Here is a 22,424-nt window from a genome sequence, read left to right as displayed (position 1 = left end):
GTGAGGGGTGAGGAGTGTGAGGGGGTGAGGGGTGTGAGGTGTGAGGAGTGAGGGGTGAGGAGTGAGGGGTGAGGGGTGAGGGGTGAGGAGTGTGAGGGGTGAGGGGTGTGAGGTGTGAGGGGTGTGAGGAGTGAGGGGTGAGGAGTGAGGGTGTGAGGGGTGAGGGGTGAGGAGTGAGGAGTGTGAGGGGTGAGGGGTGTGAGGTGTGAGGGGTGTGAGGGTGAGGGGTGAGGAGTGAGGGGTGAGGAGTGAGGGGTGAGGGGTGAGGAGTGTGAGGGGTGAGGGGTGTGAGGTGTGAGGAGTGAGGGGTGACGGATCCCCTGGTGGGTAGAGGGAGGGACTGTTCCCCTGGTGGGTAGAGGGTGGGACTGTTCCCCTGGTGGGTAGAGGGTGGGACGGTTCCCCTGGTGGGTAGAGGGAGGGACGGTTCCCCTGGTGGGTAGAGGGAGGGACTGTTCCCCTGGTGGGTAGAGGGAGGGACGGTTCCCCTGGTGGGTAGAGGGAGGGACGGTTCCCCTGGTGGGTAGTGGGTGGGACGGTTCCCCTGGTGGGTAGAGGGAGGGACTGTTCCCCTGGTGGGTAGTGGGAGGGACGGTTCCCCTAGTGGGTAGAGGGAGGGACGGTTCCCCTGGTGGGTAGTGGGTGGGACGGTTCCCCTGGTGGGTAGAGGGTGGGACTGTTCCCCTGGTGGGTAGAGGGAGGGACAGTTCCCCTGGTGGGTAGTGGGAAGGACTGTTCCCCTGGTGGGTAGAGGGAGGGACGGTTCCCCTGGTGGGTAGAGGGAGGGACGGATCCCCTGGTGGGTAGTGGGTGGGACTGTTCCCCTGGTGGGTAGAGGGAGGGACTGTTCCCCTGGTGGGTAGTGGGAGGGACTGTTCCCCTGGTGGGTAGAGGGAGGGACGGTTCCCCTGGTGGGTAGAGGGTGGGACGGTTCCCCTGGTGGGGTAGTGGGTGGGACGGTTCCCCTGGTGGGTAGAGGGTGGGACGGTTCCCCTGGTGGGTAGAGGGAGGGACTGTTCCCCTGGTGGGTAGTGGGTGGGACGGTTCCCTGGTGGGTAGAGGGTGGGACGGTTCCCCTGGTGGGTAGAGGGTGGGACGGTTCCCCTGGTGGGTAGAGGGAGGGACTGTTCCCTTGGTGGGTAGTGGGTGGGACGGTTCCCCTGGTGGGTAGAGGGTGGGACTGTTCCCCTGGTGGGTAGAGGGTGGGACGGTTCCCCTGGTGGGTAGTGGGAGGGGACTGTTCCCCTGGTGGGTAGAGGGAGGGACGGTTTCCCTGGTGGGTAGAGGGAGGGACTGTTCCCCTGGTGGGTAGAGGGAGGAACGGTTCCCCTGGTGGGTAGAGGGAGCGACTGTTCCCCTGGTGGGTAGAGGGAGGGACTGTTCCCCTGGTGGGTAGAGGGAGGAACGGTTCCCCTGGTGGGTAGAGGGAGGGACTGTTCCCCTGGTGGGTAGAGGGAGGGACTGTTCCCCTGGTGGGTAGAGGGAGGAACGGTTCCCCTGGTGGGTAGAGGGAGGGACTGTTCCCCTGGTGGGTAGAGGGAGGGACTGTTCCCCTGGTGGGTAGAGGGAGGAACGGTTTCCCTGGTGGGTAGTGGGAGGGACTGTTCCCCTGGTGGGTAGAGGGTGGGACTGTTCCCCTGGTGGGTAGAGGGAGGAACGGTTTCCCTGGTGGGTAGAGGGAGGGACGGTTCCCCTGGTGGGTAGAGGGAGGGACGGATCCCCTGGTGGGTAGTGGGTGGGACTGTTCCCCTGGTGGGTAGAGGGAGGGACTGTTCCCCTGGTGGGTAGTGGGAGGGACTGTTCCCCTGGTGGGTAGAGGGAGGGACGGTTCCCCTGGTGGGTAGTGGGTGGGACGGTTCCCCTGGTGGGTAGAGGGTGGGACGGTTCCCCTGGTGGGTAGAGGGAGGAACGGTTCCCCTGGTGGGTAGAGGGTGGGACGGTTCCCCTGGTGGGTAGAGGGAGGGACTGTTCCCCTGGTGGGTAGTGGGTGGGACGGTTCCCCTGGTGGGTAGAGGGTGGGACGGTTCCCCTGGTGGGTAGAGGGTGGGACGGTTCCCCTGGTGGGTAGAGGGAGGGACTGTTCCCCTGGTGGGTAGTGGGGTGGGACGGTTTCCCCTGGTGGGTAGAGGGTGGGACGGTTCCCCTGGTGGGTAGAGGGTGGGGACGGTTCCCCTGGTGGGTAGTGGAGGGACGGTTCCCCTGGTGGGTAGAGGGTGGGACGGTTCCCCTGGTGGGTAGAGGGAGGAACGGTTCCCCTGGTGGGTAGAGGGAGGGACTGTTCCCCTGGTGGGTAGAGGGAGGAACGGTTTCCCTGGTGGGTAGAGGGAGGGACTGTTCCCCTGGTGGGTAGAGGGAGGGACTGTTCCCCTGGTGGGTAGAGGGAGGAACGGTTCCCCTGGTGGGTAGAGGGAGCGACTGTTCCCCTGGTGGGTAGAGGGAGGGACTGTTCCCCTGGTAGGTAGAGGGAGGAACGGTTCCCCTGGTGGGTAGAGGGAGGGACTGTTCCCCTGGTGGGTAGAGGGAGGAACGGTTCCCCTGGTGGGTAGAGGGAGGGACTGTTCCCCTGGTGGGTAGAGGGAGGAACGGTTTCCCTGGTGGGTAGTGGGAGGGACTGTTCCCCTGGCGGGTAGAGGGTGGGACTGTTCCCCTGGTGGGTAGAGGAGGAACGGTTTCCCTGGTGGGTAGAGGGAGGGACGGTTCCCCTGGTGGGTAGAGGGTGGGACTGTTCCCCTGGTGGGTAGAGGGAGGGACGGTTCCCCTGGTGGGTAGTGGGTGGGACGGTTCCCTGGTGGGTAGAGGGAGGGACGGTTCCCCTGGTGGGTAGAGGGAGGGACGGATCCCCTGGTGGGTAGTGGGTGGGACGGTTCCCTGGTGGGTAGAGGGTGGGACGGTTCCCCTGGTCGATAGAAGGAGGGTTGGTTCCCCTGGTGGGTAGAGGGAGGGGCAGTGTTGTCTCTCAGGCTGTTTTCAATGCTCTAACCTGCACCACCTCTCCGTTGTGGGTAGTGTCTGCAGCCTGGCAGGTTGTGGGTTAATAGACCTCCTGATTGTCTCCAGTTTGTGGGTGAAGGATGGAATTTCGGGGTATGGAGAGGAGAAATGCATTAGGTTTGTGTGGGATTGGCATTATCGTGGACTGATGATAAGTTTCAGCCAAGGTTTATTCACAGAGAGCGGTGGTGCGTCGTGCTCTGCCAGGGTGGCGACAGAGGCAGATACTTTAGGACCATTTAAGAGACTCTTAGACAGGCAGATGGATGATAGAAAATCGAGGGCTGTGAATGGGGGAAGAGTTAGGTTGATCTTAGCGTACGTTAACAGTTCAGCACAACATTGTGGGTTGATGCATTGCACTGTTCTGTGTTTTGGGATAGACAGCATGGGTTTTAATGGGCTTTACTGTTGGTCAGTATGGGTTCGTGGGTTGGAAGGGGTGGGGGTCCTGTTTCTATACGGTGACCGTACTGTTGGTCAGTATGGGTTCGTGGGTTGGAAGGGGTGGGGGTCCTGTTTCTATACGGTGACCGTACTGTTGGTCAGTATGGGTTCGTGGGTTGGAAGGGGTGGGGGTCCTGTTTCTATACAGTGACCGTACTGTTGGTCAGTATGGGTTCGTGGGTTGGAAGGGGTGGGGGTCCTGTTTCTATACGGTGACCGTACTGTTGGTCAGTATGGGTTCGTGGGTTAGAAGGGGTGGGGGTCCTGTTTCTATACGGTGACCGTACTGTTGGTCAGTATGGGTTCGTGGGTTAGAAGGGGTGGGGGTCCTGTTTCTATACGGTGACCGTACTGTTGGTCAGTATGGGTTCGTGGGTTGGAAGGGGTGGGGGTCCTGTTTCTATACAGTGACCGTACTGTTGGTCAGTATGGGTTCGTGGGTTGGAAGGGGTGGGGGTCCTGTTTCTATACGGTGATTGTACTGTTGGTCAGTATGGGTTCGTGGGTTAGAAGGGGTGGGGGTCCTGTTTCTATACGGTGACCGTACTGTTGGTCAGTATGGGTTCGTGAGTTAGAAGGGGTGGGGGTCCTGTTTCTATACAGTGACCGTACTGTTGGTCAGTATGGGTTCGTGGGTTGGAAGGGATGGGGGTCCTGTTTCTATACGGTGACCGTACTGTTGGTCAGTATGGGTTCGTGGGTTGGAAGGGGTGGGGGTCCTGTTTCTACACGGTGTTTCTGAGACAATGTCATTTGTGTGTGTCACCGGCGATGTTGTGACATCTCACAGCTGTTTGCTGGAGGTCTGAGTGCCCTGTGTGTGACGAGAGACCGAGGGTGAGGGACTGAGAGAACCCCATTCATTGCTGAATGTCAGTGGGCAGATCCGGTCTTCCAGAAGCTGAACAGTGAGAGCAGTGTGTGGTCCTGCTCTTGGCAGCCATACCTTCCTGCAACTTGCCGGAATGTGTGAGTGTGTGACCTGTTACTCGTTCCTCGTTCAGGAACTGGCAGGCCATGAACAGCTTACAGCTCACGCCCTCGATGTTCTCTCACACAGTGGGCAGAGAGCGGTCCAGCCCTGTGTGGGACTGAGCACGGCCGGCCTCTCCGTGGGGAACACTAATCACCTGCCTCCGGAGGAGTGAGGCAGACAAAGGATTCGATTCGCTTTCTTTTTCACAGGCACATTGCAAAGAGGTGAAGTAAGGTTTTTGCATGAGGGCAGCCTACACACTCTGAGGGTGAGTGAGCTGAGGGCAGCCTACACATTCTGAGGGTGAGTGAGCTGAGGGGAGTCTGCACACTCTGAGGGTGAGTGAGCTGAGGTCAGCCTACACACTCTGAGGGTGAGTGAGCTGAGGGCAGCCTACACACTCTGAGGGTGAGTGAGCTGAGGGCAGCCTACACATTCTGAGGGTGAGTGAGCTGAGGGGAGTCTGCACACTCTGAGGGTGAGTGAGCTGAGGGCAGCCTACACACTCTGAGGGTGAGTGAGCTGAGGTCAGCCTACACACTCTGAGGGTGAGTGAGCTGAGGTCAGCCTACACACTCTGAGGGTGAGTGAGCTGAGGGCAGCCTACACACTCTGAGGGTGAGTGAGCTGAGGGCAGCCTACACACTCTGAGGGTGAGTGAGCTGAGGGGAGTCTACACACTGAGGGTGAGTGAGCTGAGGAGAGCCTACACAGTCTGAGGGTGAGTGAGCTGAGGGGAGTCTACACCCTCTGAGGGTGAGTGAGCTGACGTCAGCCTACACAGTCTGAGGGTGAGTGAGCTGAGGGCAGCCTACACACTCTGAGGGTGAGTGAGGTGGGGAGTCTACACACTCTGAGGGTGAATGAGCTGAGGGCAGCCTACACACTCTGAGGGTGAGTGAGATGTGGGGAGTCTACACACTCTGAGGGTGAGTGAGCTGAGGTCAGCCTACACAGTCTGAGGGTGAGTGAGCTGAGGGCAGCCTACACACTCTGAGGGTGAGTGAGGTGGGGAGTCTACACACTCTGAGGGTGAATGAGCTGAGGGCAGCCTACACACTCTGAGGGTGAGTGAGATGTGGGGAGTCTACACACTCTGAGGGTGAGTGAGCTGAGGGCAGCCTACACACTCTGAGGGTGAGTGAGATGTGGGGGAGTCTACACACTCTGAGGGTGAGTGAGATGTGGGGAGTCTACACACTCTGAGGGTGAGTGAGCTGAAGGCAGCCTACACACTCTGAGGGTGAGTGAGATGTGGGGAGTCTACACACTCTGAGGGTGAGTGAGATGTGGGGAGTCTACACACTCTGAGGGTGAGTGAGCTGAAGGCAGCCTACACATTCTGAGGGTGAGTGAGATGTGGGGAGTCTACACACTCTGAGGGTGAGTGAGCTGAAGGCAGCCTACACATTCTGAGGGTGAGTGAGATGTGGGGAGTCTACACACTCTGAGGGTGAGTGAGATGTGGGGAGTCTACACACTCTGAGGGTGAGTGAGATGTGGGGAGTCTACACACTCTGAGGGTGAGTGAGATGTGGGGAGTCTACACACTCTGAGGGTGAGTGAGATGTGGGGAGTCTACACACTCTGAGGGTGAGTGAGATGTGGGGAGTCTACACACTCTGAGGGTGAGTGAGATGTGGGGAGTCTACACACTCTGAGGGTGAGTGAGATGTGGGGAGTCTACACACTCTGAGGGTGAGTGAGCTGAGGGGAGCCTACACATTCTGAGGGTGAGTGAGCTGAGGTCAGCCTACACACTCTGAGGGTGAGTGAGCTGAGGGCAGCCTACAACTCTGAGGGTGAGTGAGCTGAGGGGAGCCTACACACTCTGAGGGTGAGTGAGGTGGGGAGTCTACACACTCTGAGGGTGAATGAGCTGAGGGCAGCCTACACACTCTGAGGGTGAGTGAGATGTGGGGAGTCTACACACTCTGAGGGTGAGTGAGCTGAGGGCAGCCTACACACTCTGAGGGTGAGTGAGATGTGGGGAGTCTACACACTCTGAGGGTGAGTGAGATGTGGGGAGTCTACACACTCTGAGGGTGAGTGAGCTGAAGGCAGCCTACACACTCTGAGGGTGAGTGAGATGTGGGGAGTCTACACACTCTGAGGGTGAGTGAGCTGAGGTCAGCCTACACACTCTGAGGGTGAGTGAGCTGAGGGCAGCCTACACACTCTGAGGGTGAGTGAGGTGGGGAGTCTACACACTCTGAGGGTGAATGAGCTGAGGGCAGCCTACACACTCTGAGGGTGAGTGAGATGTGGGGAGTCTACACACTCTGAGGGTGAGTGAGCTGAGGGCAGCCTACACACTCTGAGGGTGAGTGAGATGTGGGGAGTCTACACACTCTGAGGGTGAGTGAGATGTGGGGAGTCTACACACTCTGAGGGTGAGTGAGCTGAAGGCAGCCTACACACTCTGAGGGTGAGTGAGATGTGGGGAGTCTACACACTCTGAGGGTGAGTGAGATGTGGGGAGTCTACACACTCTGAGGGTGAGTGAGCTGAAGGCAGCCTACACATTCTGAGGGTGAGTGAGATGTGGGGAGTCTACACACTCTGAGGGTGAGTGAGCTGAAGGCAGCCTACACATTCTGAGGGTGAGTGAGATGTGGGGAGTCTACACACTCTGAGGGTGAGTGAGATGTGGGGAGTCTACACACTCTGAGGGTGAGTGAGATGTGGGGAGTCTACACACTCTGAGGGTGAGTGAGATGTGGGGAGTCTACACACTCTGAGGGTGAGTGAGATGTGGGGAGTCTACACACTCTGAGGGTGAGTGAGATGTGGGGAGTCTACACACTCTGAGGGTGAGTGAGATGTGGGGAGTCTACACACTCTGAGGGTGAGTGAGATGTGGGGAGTCTACACACTCTGAGGGTGAGTGAGCTGAGGGGAGCCTACACATTCTGAGGGTGAGTGAGCTGAGGTCAGCCTACACACTCTGAGGGTGAGTGAGCTGAGGGCAGCCTACAACTCTGAGGGTGAGTGAGCTGAGGGGAGCCTACACTCTCTGAGGGTGAATGAGCTGAGGGCAGCCTACACACTCTGAGGGTGAGTGAGATGTGGGGAGTCTACACACTCTGAGGGTGAATGAGCTGAGGGGAGTCTACACACTCTGAGGGTGAGTGAGATGTGGGGAGTCTACACACTCTGAGGGTGAGTGAGCTGAGGGCAGCCTACACACTCTGAGGGTGAGTGAGATGTGGGGAGTCTACACACTCTGAGGGTGAGTGAGATGTGGGGAGTCTACACACTCTGAGGGTGAGTGAGCTGAGGTCAGCCTACACACTCTGAGGGTGAGTGAGCTGAGGGCAGCCTACACACTCTGAGGGTGAGTGAGCTGAGGTCAGCCTACACACTCTGAGGGTGAGTGAGCTGAGGGGAGTCTGCACACTCTGAGGGTGAGTGAGCTGAGGGCAGCCTACACACTCTGAGGGTGAGTGAGCTGAGGGCAGCCTACAACTCTGAGGGTGAGTGAGCTGAGGGCAGTCTGCACACTCTGAGGGTGAGTGAGCTGAGGGCAGCCTACACACTCTGAGGGTGAGTGAGCTGAGGTCAGCCTACACACTCTGAGGGTGAGTGAGCTGAGGGCAGCGTACACACTCTGAGGGTGAGTGAGCTGAGGTCAGCCTACACACTCTGAGGGTGAGTGAGCTGAGGTCAGCCTACAACTCTGAGGGTGAGTGAGCTGAGGGGAGTCTGCACACTCTGAGGGTGAGTGAGCTGAGGGCAGCCTACACACTCTGAGGGTGAGTGAGCTGAGGTCAGCCTACAACTCTGAGGGTGAGTGAGCTGAGGGGAGTCTGCACACTCTGAGGGTGAGTGAGCTGAGGGCAGCCTACACAACTCTGAGGGTGAGTGAGCTGAGGGGTGCCTACACACTCTGAGGGTGAGTGAGCTGAGGGCAGCCTACACACTCTGAGGGTGAGTGAGCTGAGGGCAGCCTACAACTCTGAGGGTGAGTGAGCTGAGGGGAGCCTACACACTCTGAGGGTGAGTGAGATGTGGGGAGTCTACACACTCTGAGGGTGAGTGAGATGTGGGGAGTCTACACTCTCTGAGGGTGAGTGAGATGTGGGGAGTCTACACACTCTGAGGGTGAATGAGATGTGGGGAGTCTACACACTCTGAGGGTGAGTGAGCTGAGGGGAGTCTACACACTCTGAGGGTGAGTGAGCTGAGGGCAGCCTACACACTCTGAGGGTGAGTGAGCTGAGGGCAGCCTACACACTCTGAGGGTGAGTGAGCTGAGGGGAGCCTACACTCTCTGAGGGTGAGTGAGCTGAGGGCAGCCTACACACTCTGAGGGTGAGTGAGATGTGGGGAGTCTACACACTCTGAGGGTGAGTGAGCTGAGGGCAGCCTACACACTCTGAGGGTGAGTGAGATGTGGGGAGTCTACACACTCTGAGGGTGAGTGAGCTGAGGGCAGCCTACACACTCTGAGGGTGAGTGAGATGTGGGGAGTCTACACACTCTGAGGGTGAGTGAGCTGAGGGCAGCCTACACACTCTGAGGGTGAGTGAGATGTGGGGAGTCTACACACTCTGAGGGTGAGTGAGATGTGGGGAGTCTACACACTCTGAGGGTGAGTGAGATGTGGGGAGTCTACACACTCTGAGGGTGAGTGAGCTGAGGGCAGCCTACAACTCTGAGGGTGAGTGAGCTGAGGGGAGCCTACACACTCTGAGGGTGAGTGAGATGTGGGGAGTCTACACACTCTGAGGGTGAGTGAGCTGAGGGCAGCCTACAACTCTGAGGGTGAGTGAGCTGAGGGGAGCCTACACTCTCTGAGGGTGAGTGAGCTGAGGGCAGCCTACACACTCTGAGGGTGAGTGAGCTGAGGGGAGCCTACACACTCTGAGGGTGAGTGAGCTGAGGGCAGCCTACACACTCTGAGGGTGAGTGAGCTGAGGGGAGCCTACACATTCTGAGGGTGAGTGAGCTGAGGAGAGTCTACACACTCTGAGGGTGAGTGAGCTGAGGGCAGCCTACACACTCTGAGGGTGAGTGAGCTGAAGGCAGCCTACACACTCTGAGGGTGAGTGAGCTGAGGGCAGCCTACAACTCTGAGGGTGAGTGAGCTGAGGGGAGCCTACACTCTCTGAGGGTGAATGAGCTGAGGGCAGCCTACAACTCTGAGGGTGAGTGAGCTGAGGGGAGTCTGCACACTCTGAGGGTGAGTGAGATGTGGGGAGTCTACACACTCTGAGGGTGAGTGAGCTGAAGGCTGCCTACACACTCTGAGGGTGAGTGAGATGAAGGCAGCCTACACACTCTGAGGGTGAGTGAGATGTGGGGAGTCTACACACTCTGAGGGTGAGTGAGATGAGGGGAGCCTACACACTCTGAGGGTGATTGAGCTGAGGGGAGTCTACACACTCTGAGGGTGAGTGAGCTGAGGGGAGTCTACACACTCTGAGGGTGAGTGAGATGTGGGGAGTCTACACACTCTGAGGGTGAGTGAGATGTGGGGAGTCTACACACTCTGAGGGTGAGTGAGATGTGGGGAGTCTACACACTCTGAGGGTGAGTGAGCTGAGGGCAGCCTACACACTCTGAGGGTGAGTGAGATGAGGGGAGTCTGTAGGTGTCATCGCACATTCCAGCACCAACATATCATCTCACAATGGAGAACAACATGAAAATGCAGCAACACGGGAACACACAGTGACACGGGAACACACAGTGACACGGGAACACACAGTGACACGGGAACACACGGTGACACGGGAACACACGGCGACACGGGAACACACGGCGACACGGGAACACACGGCGACACGGGAACACACGGTGACACGGGAACACACGGTGACACGGGATCACACGGTGACACGGGAACACACGGTGACACGGGAACACACGGTGACACGGGATCACACGGTGACACGGGAACACACGGTGACACGGGAACACACGGTGACACGGGAACACACGGTGACACGGGAACACACAGCGACATGGAACACAACACTGAAACAACTGCATGGGGACAAGGCAACGTGGGACACAACAACATGGAAACAATGCTGAAACACAGCAGCACGGGAACACAGCGATATGGGAACACAAGTAATTAAATGCAGCATCTCCAAGTTTGCGGATGACACGAAGCTGGGCGGCGGTGTTAGCTGTGAGGAGGATGCAGGGTGACTTGGATAGGTTAGGTGAGTGGGCAAATTCATGGCAGATGCAATTTAATGTGGATAAATGTGAGGTTATCCACTTTGGTTGCAAGAACAGGAAAACAGATTATTATCAGAATGGTGGCCGATTAGGAAAAGGGGAGATGCAACGAGACCTGGGTGTCATTGTACACCAGTCATTGAAGGTGGGCATGCAGGTACAGCAGACGGTGAAAAAGGCAAATGGTATATTGGCATTCATAGCAAAAGGATTTGAGTACAGGAGCAGGGAGGTTCTACTGCAGTTGTACAAGGCCTTGGTGAGACCGCACCTAGAATATTGTGTGCAGTTTTGGTCCCCTAATCTGAGGAAAGACATTCTTCCCACAGAGGGAGTACAGAGAAGGTTCACCAGATTGACTCCTGGGATGGCAGGACTTTCATATGAAGAAAGACTGGATCGACTAGGCTTATACTCACTGGAATTTAGAAGATTGAAGGGGGATCTTATTGAAAGTATAAAATTCTAAAGGGATTGGACAGGCTAGATGCAGGAAGATTGTTTCCGATGTTGGGGAAGTCCAGAACGAGGGGTCACAGTTTAAGGATAAAGGGGAAGCCTTTTAGGACTGAGATGAGGAAAAACTTCTTCCCACAGAGAGTGGTGAATCTGTGGAATTCTCTGCCACAGGAAACAGTTGAGGCCGGTTCATTGGCTATATTTAAGAGGAAGTTAGATATGGCCCTTGTGGCTAAAGGGATCAGGGGGTATGGAGAGAAAGCAGGTACAGGGTTCTGAGTTGGATGATCAGCCATGATCATACTGAATGGCGGTGCAGGCTCGAAGGGCCAAATGGCCTACTCCTGCACCTATTTTCTATGTTCTATGTAAACACAGCAACACGGACATAAAGCAACATGGAACACAACAACATGGAAGTACATGACAGGAACAAAGTAACCATTGACTCTTGACTGATGGACGTGTCTCCCTGCAGGTTTGTCGAATGTCCATCTCCAACTGGACCTGGAGGCTGAATTCCACTTCACCCACCTCATCATGACCTTCAAGGTGGGTGTTGGCGGTGGGCAGGGAGGGCGTTGTCACCAGGGGTGCTGCCCTCGTTCCTCCCCGTATGCCATCAGTGTCCGCACAATTCAGTGGGCTGTTACTGATTCCTGGTAAACCAGTGTTTATCACTCATTCCTCACTGCCCCTCAGGTGGAGCGAGTGAGCTGCTCTCTTGAGCTGTTGTAGTCCATCTGGTGAAGCTGCTCCCAGAGTCCTGCTCGTGGGGCGGTGGGGTCCCAGGGGTCCTGATCGTGGGGCAGTGCGGTCCCAGGGGTCCTGATTGAGGGTCAGTGGGGTCCCAGGGGTCAGTCCTGATTGTGGGGCAGTGGGGTCCCAGGGGTCAGTCCTGATTGAGGGTCGGTGGGGTCCCAGGGGTCAGTCCTGATCGTGGGGCGGTGGGGTCCCAGGGGTCAGTCCTGATCGTGGGGCGGTGGGGTCCCAGGGGTCCTGATTGAGGGTCGGTGGGGTCCCAGGGGTCAGTCCTGATCGTGGGACGGTGGGGTCCCAGGGGTCAGTCCTGATCGTGGGGCGGTGGGGTCCCAGGGGTCCTGATTGAGGGTTGGTGGGGTCCCAGGGGTCAGACCTGATCGCGGGACAGTGGTGTCCCAGGGGTCCTGATTGAGGGTCGGTGGGGCCCCAGGGGTCCTGATTAAGGGTCAGTGGGGTCCCAGGGGTCAGTCCTGATCGTGGGGCGGTAGGGTCCCAGGGGTCAGTCCTGATCGTGGGGCAGTGGGGTCCCAGGGGTCAATCCTGATCGTAGGGCAGTGGGGTCCCAGGGGTCAGTCCTGATGGTGGGGCAGTGGGGTCCCAGGGGTCAGTCCTGATCGTGGGGCAGTAGGGTCCCAGGGGTCCTGATTGAGGGGTCAGTCCAGATTGAGGGTCGGTGGGGTCCCAGGGGTCAGTCCTGATTGTGGGGCAGTAGGGTCCCAGGGGTCCTGATTGAGGGTTCAGTCCTGATCGTGGGGCGGTGGGGTCCCAGGGGTCCTGCTTGAGGGTCGGTGGGGTCCCAGGGGTCAGTCCTGATCGTGGGTCGGTGGGGTCCCAGGGGTCAGTCCTGATCGTGGGGCGGTAGGGTCCCAGGGGTCCTGATTGAGGGGTCAGTCCTGATCGTGGGGCGGTGGGGTCCCAGGGGTCCTGATTGAGGTGTCATTCCTGATCGTGGGGCGGTGGGGTCCCAGGGGTCCTGATTGTGGGTCGGTGGGGTCCCAGGGGTCAGTCCTGATCGTGGGGCGGTGGGGTCCCAGGAATCAGTCCTGATCGCGGGACAGTGGGGTCCCAGGGGTCCTGATTGAGGGTCGTTGGGGTCCCAGGGGTCAGTCCTGATCGTGGGGCGGTGGGGTCCCAGGGGTTCTGATTGAGGGGTCATTCCTGATCGTGGGGCGGTGGGGTCCCAGGGGTCCTGATTGTGGGTCGGTGGGGTCCCAGGGGTCAGTCCTGATCGTGGGGCGGTGGGGTCCCAGGAATCAGTCCTGATCGTGGGACAGTGGGGTCCCAGGGGTCCTGATTGAGGGTCGGTGGGGTCCCAGGGGTCAGTCCTGATCGTGGGGTGGTGGGGTCCCAGGGGTCCTGATTGAGGGGTCAGTCCTGATCGTGGGGCGGTGGGGTCCCAGGGGTCCTGATTGTGGGTCGGTGGGGTCCCAGGGGTCAGTCCTGATCGTGGAGCGGTGGGGTCCCAGGAATCAGTCCTGATCGCGGGACAGTGGGGTCCCAGGGGTCCTGATTGAGGGTCGGTGGGGTCCCAGGGGTCAGTCCTGATCGTGGGGCGGTGGGGTCCAGGGGTCCTGATTGAGGGTCGGTGGGGTCCCAGGGGTCAGTCCTGATTGTGGGGCGGTGGGGTCCCAGGGGACAGTCCTGATCGTGGGGCAGTGGGGTCAGTCCTGATTGTGGGACGGTGGGGTCCCAGGGGTCCTGATTGAGGGTCGGTGGGGTCCCAGGGGTCAGACCTGATCGTGGAGTAGTGGGGTCCCAGGTGTCAGTCCTGATCGTGGAGTAATGGGGTCCCAGGTGTCAGTCCTGATCGTGGGTCGGTGGGGTCCCGGGGGTCAGTCCTGATCGTGGGGCGGTAGGGTCCCAGGGGTCCTGATTGAGGGGTCAGTCCTGATTGTGGGTCGGTGGGGTCCCAGGGGTCCTGATTGAGGGTCGGTGGGGTCCCAGGGGTCAGACCTGATCGTGGGACAGTGGGGTCCCAGGAGTCCTGATTGATGGTCGGTGGGGTCCCAGGGGTCAGTCCTGATCATGGGGCAGTGGGGTCCCAGGGGTCAGTCCTGATTGTGGGGCAGTAGGGTCCCAGGGGTCCTGATTGAGGGTCGGTGGGGTCCCAGGGGTCAATCCTGATCGTGGAGTGGTGGGGTCCCAGGTGTCAGTCCTGATTGAGGGTCGGTGGGGTCCCAGGTGTCAGTCCTGATTGAGGGTCGGTGGGGTCCCAGGGGTCAGTCCTGATTGAGGGTCGGTGGGGTCCCAGGGGTCCTGATTGAGGGTCGGTGGGGTCCCAGGGGTCAGTCCTGATCGTGGGGCAGTGGGGTCCCCGGGGTCCTGATTGAGGGGTCAGTCCTGATTGAGGGTCGGTGGGGTCCCAGTGGTCAGTCCTGATCGTGGAATGGTGGGGTCCCAGGTGTCAGTCCTGATTGTGGGACGGTGGGGTCCCAGGGGTCCTGATTGAGGGTCGGTGGGGCCCAGGGGTCAGTCCTGATCGTGGGTCAGTGGGGTCCCAGGGGTCAGTCCTGATCGTGGGACGGTGGGGTCCCAGGGGTCCTGTTTGAGGGGTCAGTCCTGATTGAGGGTCGGTGGGGTCCCAGGGGTCCTGATTGAGGGTCGGTGAGGTTCCAGGGGTCCTGATTGAGGGGTCAGTCCTGATTGAGGGTCGGTGGGGTCCCAGGGGTCAGTCCTGATCGTGGGTCGGTGGGGTCCCAGGGGTCAGTCCTGATCGTGGGACGGTGGGGTCCCAGGGGTCCTGATTGAGGGGTCAGTCCTGATTGAGGGTCGGTGGGGTCCCAGGGGTCAGTCCTGTTTGTGGTGGGCCACCACGCTGCAGTGTGTAGACAGTGCGTAGACAGTGCGCACTGCAGCCACTGTGTGCCAATGGTGTGGGGTGGATGGAATCCCATTGCATCCTGGCTGCTGCAAGCTTCCCCTCGTGTAGAGGGAGGGGCAGCACATTCCAGGCTTAGGGGTGAGGGCTGATGTGATCTGACGGTGCATAGGGGTATCAGGGTAAGTGGGACCATTGTGAGACAGTGAGGGGTAATGTTCTAACATTTTATACAACTGCTCAAACCAACCTTTGCTCTCAGCAGGAAATCCTTACACTGCCTGAAAACTTGCTTTTTTATAAATATGTATTCGATGAATATTTAGAATGAAAATTAAAAATGCTCATCCTTTTGTTTTTATTTATTAATTGAAGGGTGTAATGAAGTACAGTACAACAGAGAAATTCGTTCACATTTCTGAAACTTTCTGTCACTGCGCGGTCCCAACGGCTGTGTGAGTGGGTGCACTTCCTCTACTGAGTGGCCACACACCCGCACAGTTTGGAAGGAACATTGACGAGGGATCTTGGGGAAAAGGGTCACTGAGGTGTGCGAGTGAAGTGATGCGGAGGTAACGTGGCAAGGGGTCACCAGAGAGATGGAGCGAGGCGTCACTTGATCACCATGGAGACAGGTGACAGGAGGCCTTATCTTGGCCTCACCTCCAGCCCTGGCACTGTGTGAGCAGAACACAGAGGTAGGGTTAGAGCTATCACCTCCCCCAGCTTCCTTGAGGGTGCAGTTTCTGCCCCTCCTCTCCCAATCCTGACACCAGCCTCATGACTCCTTACCCTCAGGACCTCTCACTTTCCAACTAAATCACTGCAAGGAAATTCTGTGCTGTTGGTGAAAAGCTCTGTCTGGGACGTATGACCCTCGGTCTGGGACGTATGACCCTCGGTCGGGGACGTATGACCCTCGGTCGGGGACGTATGACCCTCGGTCGGGGACGTATGACCCTCGGTCTGGGACGTATGACCCTCGGTCTGGGGTGAGTGACCCTCGGTCGGGGATGAGTGATCCTCGGTCTGGGACGTATGACCCTCGGTCGGGGATGAGTGACCCTCGGTCGGGGATGAGTGATCCTCGGTCGGGGATGAGTGACCCTCGGTCCGGGATGAGTGACCCTCGGTCGGGGATGAGTGACCCTCTGTCGGGGATGAGTGACCCTCGGTCGGGGATGAGTGACCCTCGGTCGGGGATGAGTGATCCTCGGTCGGGGATGAGTGACCCTCGGTCGGGGATGAGTGACCCTCGGTCGGGGATGAGTGATCCTCGGTCGGGGATGAGTGACCCTCGGTCCGGGATGAGTGACCCTCGGTCGGGGATGAGTGACCCTCTGTCGGGGATGAGTGACCCTCGGTCGGGGATGAGTGACCCTCGGTCGGGGATGAGTGATCCTCGGTCGGGGATGAGTGACCCTCGGTCCGGGATGAGTGACCCTCGGTCGGGGATGAGTGACCCTCTGTCTGGGACGTATGACCCTCGGTCTGGGACGTATGACCCTCGGTCGGGGATGAGTGACCCTCGGTCGGGGATGAGTGATCCTCGGTCGGGGATGAGTGACCCTCGGTCCGGGATGAGTGACCCTCGGTCCGGGATGAGTGACCCTCTGTCGGGGATGAGTGATCCTCGGTCGGGGATGAGTGACCCTCGGTCCGGGATGAGTGACCCTCGGTCGGGGATGAGTGACCCTCTGTCGGGGATGAGTGACCCTCGGTCCGGGACGAGTGATCCTCGGTCGGGGATGAGTGATCCTCGGTCCGGGATGAGTGACCCTCGGTCGGGGATGAGTGACCCTCGGTCCGGGATGAGTGACCCTCGGTCGGGGATGAGTGACCCTCTGTCGGGGATGAGTGACCCTCGGTCCGGGACGAGTGATCCTCGGTCGGGGATGAGTGATCCTCGGTCCGGGATGAGTGACCCTCGGTCCGGGATGAGTGACCCTTGGAGTGGGCTGCGTGGCCAGGACAGAAAGTGTATTCTCCTTGGCACTTTGGCCCTCTGGTCTGAGAGAGAGTTCATGCCAGCCCTGTCACCCCCCTCCCCTTCTCCCTGTCACCCCTCCCCTCTCCCTGTCACCCCCTCCACCTCTTCCTGTCACCCCTCCACCTCTTCCTGTTCTCCCCCCTCTCCCTGTCACCCCTCCCCTCTCACCCCCTCCAGCTCTCCCTGCCCTCCTGCACACTCACCTAGTTCCTTCACAAACGAACAGTGAACTCACCAGCAGGTTGGCCAACATTCTGAGAGCGGGTCAGAAATAACAATGCAGATCAAAGACCTGTGTCAGGACAGGCGAAGGGTTTCTCACCCCTCAGACGCTGCCCAACCTGCTCACTATTTTCTGGTTTTTTGGTTTCTCATTAACCCACTGACCGTTGGGATGTTGGAGGAAACTGGAACACCTGAGGAAAGCTTATGTGGTCGTGCAAACTCCACATAGACAACATCTGAGATGGGACCGAAGCAGGCTTTTGGGAGTTGTGAGGCAGTGGTTCAGTTATGTCTGCTCTGGTTTCACCAGGTATCCCACTGCCCAATTAAACTCGAGCTGGGTCTGCTCCTGGTCCCACTCCCTGACCGAGAGATGTGCAGGGTGCAAGGTCCATTAGGAAGGGGGCTGCTCGGCTGTGGGGCTCAGCTGCTGGATGGGGGGGGAGGAAGGGTCGAGTGGGGAGTTTGGAGAGAGCATCGGAAGCTGACTGTATGGTCGACGTTGCTTTCACAGACCTTCCGCCCAGCCGCCATGCTGATCGAGCGGTCAGCGGACTTTGGCCGCACCTGGCAAACCTACCGTTATTTCAGCCACGACTGCGCGTCTGACTTTCCAAACGTCCGGCGGGGCCCCCTGAAGGAAGTGGACGAGGTTATCTGTGAATCGCGCTACTCAGACATTGAACCCTCGACGGAGGGGGAGGTAAGTGACATGTCCACTCGTCTGTTGTATGCTGGGAAACACCCCTCTTCCAGTCCCATAAACCCCCTCCCAGCCCCGAATCAGTAATGCCCCTCCCCAGGAAGGCATTTCTTCTCATCTCCATCCTCATAGCTGGAACCTTATTCTGAAGGTTCGAGATGACCATCCAGGGGAACACATCATCTCCACATCAGTCCTGTACACATTTTAAGATCATGAGATATAGGAGCAGAAGTAGGCCATCCTGCCCATCAAGTCTGCTTCGAGTCATCCCAACTCCACTTCTTTGCCCATTCCCCTAAACTATCTAAGTCTCTCTGCAGGCTCTCTGTTTCCTCAACACTACCCACTCCTCCACCTAACTTTGTATCATCGTCCGTTTAGCCACAAATCCATGAATCCCATAGTTCAAGTCATTGACGTAGATCATAAAAAGCAGCGGTCCCAACACTGACTCCTGTGGGACTCCACTGGTAACCGGCAGCCAGCCTTTATTCCCACTCTGTTTTCTGCCGATCAACCCATGCTAGTAACTCCCCTGTAGTTCCATGGGCTTTTATCTTGCTAAGCAGCTTCATGTGTGGCACCTTGTCAAAGGCCTTCTGAAAATCCAAGTACACCACATCTACCGCATCTCCTCTGTCTACCCTGCTTGTAATTTCCTCAAAAAATTGCAGTAGGTTAGTCCGGCAGGATTTTCCTTTCAGGAGACCATGCTGGCTTTGGCCTATCTTGTCACGTGCCTCCAGGTACTCCGTAATCTTATCCCTAACAATAGATTCCAACAACTTGTCAACCACTGATGTCAGGCTAACAGGTCTATAGTTTCCTTTCTGCTGCCTCCCACCCTTCTTAAATAGCAGAGTAACATTTGCAATTTTTCAGTCATCCGGTACAATGCCGAGATCTATCGATTCTTAAAAGATCATCGTTAATGCGTCCGCAATCTCTCCAGCTACTTCCTTCAGAACCCGAGGGTGCATTCCATCAGGTCCAGGAGATTTATCCACCCTCAGACCATTAAACCTCCTGAGCACCTTCTCAGTCGTGATTTTTACTGCACAAACTTCACTTCCCTGACACTCTTGAATCTCTGGTATACTGCAGATGTCTTCCACTGTGAAGATCGATGCAAAATACACAGTCTGTTCCTCTGCCATCTCTGCATCTCTCATTACAATATCTCCAGCATCATTTTCTATTGGTCCTATATCTACCCTCAAGTCTCTTTTACCCTTTATGAAATGTTCTGTTTCGTATTGTGACAGTAAGACAGAGGAGCAGAATTGGGCCATTCAGCCCATCAAATCTGCTCTGCTATTCTATCATGGCTGATTAATTTTCTCTCTTGACCTTCTCCTGCCTTCTCCCTATCACCTTTGAAGTTCATGTTAATCAAGAACCAATCAATGTCTCCTTTAAATATACCCGATGGCTTGTCCCCCACAGCTGTCTGTAGCAACGAATTCCACAGATTCACCTCCCCTTGGCTAAAGAACCTTCTAAACTCAAGGGTTAGGATCAGTCCCAGGGGTAGATTTGTTGGACCTTTGCTACACTCCCTCTGTCACACCTACATCCTTCCACTGGTCAGGTCACCAGATCTCCCTCACCTGGGCCCTGCATGCTTGGAGCCTGGCTTGTCCCACAACGGCCAACAGGGTCCATGTTTATTTATCACAGGTACATCGAAACACAGAGTGGAATGGGTCACTTGCAGTTACAATCAACACAACCAAGGATGTGCTGGCGGCAGCCTGCATCTGTTGCCAAACATTCCAGTGCCAACATAACAATGTCTGGCAGAACAACACAGAACAGAAGAGACGACAGAAGAACAGGCCCCAATCCTCCTTCTGTCCCACACGTGCACACAGTCCCCTAACACCTCCAGCCTCCACTGGACCCAGACACACAGAACCTGTCCCTCCACTGTTCCTGTAAGTTAACCTTCAGTGATTGTTGTACGAGGACACCAGGGCCCTCTAAACAGCAACGTCGTTCAGCCTCTCACTTTTCAAACAATATCAAGCATATCTTCCCGTTTTTACAGCCACGATCATGGAAACAGACCATTCAGTCCATCTAATGCATGCTGACAGTGTGGCCCAGCAAGAGAGTCCCATCTGCCCTCTATACCTCTGCAATCCATGCATTTACCCAGATGGCTTTTAATTGCTAATGTCTCCACCTCTGCCAGTACCTCTGGCAGCTCATTCTAAATACACACCTCCTTCTGTGTGAAGAAGCTGCTCCTGATGCCCCTTTTCAATCTCAAACCTCTGGTCTTCAACCTCTGCCTGGTTTTCACACCCCTCCCTGTAAAGAAGTGTGTGTCCATTGAGTCTCGTGTACCTCCATTGGGTCATCTCCGACGTACCACGCAACCGCCTTGTAAGTCAGCCTCCCAGTGCACTCAACATCTTTTCTAGCTTAATAACACCTTCTTTATAGCAGGCTGACGAAAGCAATGCTCAGTGTAGCCGCGCATCTGCACCCTAACACCGCGATGCCTAGCAAGAGGTTCGGAGAAGGGGGCAGAGTCTGGGGGGGGGATGTTTCCATGAGGAGGTGTGGGGTGGAACATCTCTCTATTCCAATTAAAAAGTTTCACACAAGTAGGCATCAGCTCTTGCCATCTGTTCTCCATGGCCCCTGTCTGATGGGAGGAACTTTGTCCTTACCAGGTGATCTACAGAGTGCTGGACCCTGCCATCCCCATCCAGGATCCCTACAGCCCTCGAATACAGAGTAAGTCCCAGTGTCAAAACCCTTGTCGTGACCTACCGAGGTTGGGGAGGTCTGGAAGGAGGGCGCGGGGAGGGAGAGGGAAGGAGAACACATGGATGAGAATCCACATCAGAGGGCTGTGGGAGCCGGCCTTAACAATTCGGGGTGAGACACGAATCACAATCCGGTTTCTTGTCACTGACATATTAGCTGTGAGGAGGATGCTGAGAGGATGCAGGGTGACTTGGATAGGTTAGGTGAGTGGGCAAATTCGTGGCAGATGCAATTTAATGTGGATAAATATGAGGTTATCCACTTTGGTTGCAAGAACAGGAAAACAGATTATTATCTGAACGGTGGTCGATTAGGAAAAGGGGAGGTGCAACGAGACCTGGGTGTCATTGTACACCAGTCATTGAAGGTGGGCATGCAGGTACAGCAGGCGGTGAAAAAGGCAAATGGTATGTTGGCATTCATAGCAAAAGGATTTGAGTACAGGAGCAGGGAGGTTCTACTGCAGTTGTACAAGGCCTTGGTGAGACCACACCTGGAGTATTGTGTGCAGTTTTGGTCCCCTAATCTGAGGAAAGACATTCTTGCCACAGAGGGAGTACAGAGGAGGTTGACCAGATTGATTCCTGGGATGGCAGGACTTTCATATGAAGAAAGACTGGATCGACTAGGCTTATACTCACTGGAATTTAGAAGATTGAGGGGGGATCTTATTGAAATGTATAAAATTCTAAAGGGATTGGACAGGCTAGATGCAGGAAGATTGTTTCCGATGTTGGGGAAGTCCAGAACGAGGGGTCACAGTTTAAGGATAAAGGGGAAGCCTTTTAGGACCGAGATGAGGAAAAACATTTTCACACAGAGAGTGGTGAATCTGTGGAATTCTCTGCCACAGGATACAGTTGAGGCCGGTTCATTGGCTATATTTAAGAGGAAGTTAGATATGGCCCTTGTGGCTAAAGGGATCAGGAGGGTATGGAGAGAAACCAGGTACAGGGTTCTGAGTTGGATTGTCAGCCATGATCATACTGAATGGCGGTGCAGGCTCGAAGGGCTGAATGGCCTACTCCTGCACCTATTTTCTATGTTTCTATGTATGTCGTGAAATTTGTTATTTTCTGGCGGCAGTACAGTGGAAGGCATAAAACAATTATAATTTACAGTAAAAAATATATTAAAAACACATGTAATGAAGTTACTTTGCTCCAGGAAACAGTGGTTCCGATTTGTGTACTTTGAAACATTGTGCTGGAGGAGGGGGAATCTGATAGGAGAGGACAGAAAGCCATGGAAGAAAGAAAAGGGGGGAGGAGCTCCAGAGGCAGGTGATGGGCAGGTAAGGAGATGAGGTGAGGGGGAAAGGGGATGGGGAATAGTGAAGGGGGGCAATTATTGTAAGTTTGATAAATCAATGTTCATGCCATCAGGATGGAGGCTACCCAGCTGGTATATAAGGTGTTGCTCCTCCAACCTGAGTGTGGCCTCATCGTGACAGTAGAGGAGGCCCTGGATGGACATATTAGAATGGGAATGGGTGGCCACCAGGAGATCCCGCTTTTTCTAGTGGACAGAGTATCGGCGCCCGGCGAAGTGGTCTCCCCCAGGATGTATGGGGGGCATCCCGCAAATGTTGCCACACATTCCAGCAGCAGCATTGTATACCCACAATGCTCAGTGAAACAGCACAGAACGAAACAAACTCTTTTCCTCCCTCCAAACCCGTTACACACTCACACACACACACACTCACACTCGCACACACTCATTCACACACACTCAAACACACACACACTCACTCAGACACACACATTCACAGACTCTCACACTCATACACACAGATGCACTCACACTCTCTCACTCACTCACACACACACTCACACTCACAAACACACTCACTCGCACACACACACACTCACACACAGATACACACAAACTCACACTCACTCGCACACACACACACTCACACACAGATACACACAAACTCACACTCACTCGCACACACACACATTCACACACAGATACACACAAACTCACACTCACTCACACACACATTCAGACTCTCACACTCCCTCATACACACAGACACACTCACACTCTCACTCACTCACACACACAC

At 56.4% G+C, this 22,424-nt stretch overlaps 1 protein-coding gene across 1 annotated transcript in view; it reads left to right on the top strand.

Annotated features, from left to right (window-relative positions):
• lamb2 (laminin, beta 2 (laminin S)) overlaps positions 1-22,424 on the top strand; it is a 225,365-nt gene that overhangs the window by 99,146 nt on the left and 103,795 nt on the right. Inside the window, exons 4-6 of the mRNA XM_059943867.1 lie at positions 11,547-11,620; positions 17,378-17,566; positions 20,254-20,317. Of these exons, the coding sequence (XP_059799850.1) occupies positions 11,547-11,620; positions 17,378-17,566; positions 20,254-20,317 (327 nt within the window). The remainder of the gene's footprint in view (positions 1-11,546; positions 11,621-17,377; positions 17,567-20,253; positions 20,318-22,424) is intronic.

This window comes from Hypanus sabinus, chromosome 19, assembly GCF_030144855.1.
Source record: "Hypanus sabinus isolate sHypSab1 chromosome 19, sHypSab1.hap1, whole genome shotgun sequence".
Lineage (NCBI taxonomy): Eukaryota > Metazoa > Chordata > Chondrichthyes > Myliobatiformes > Dasyatidae > Hypanus > Hypanus sabinus.
Note: the sequence above shows the minus strand (reverse complement) of the source record. Positions and strands in the feature narration are given on the sequence as shown.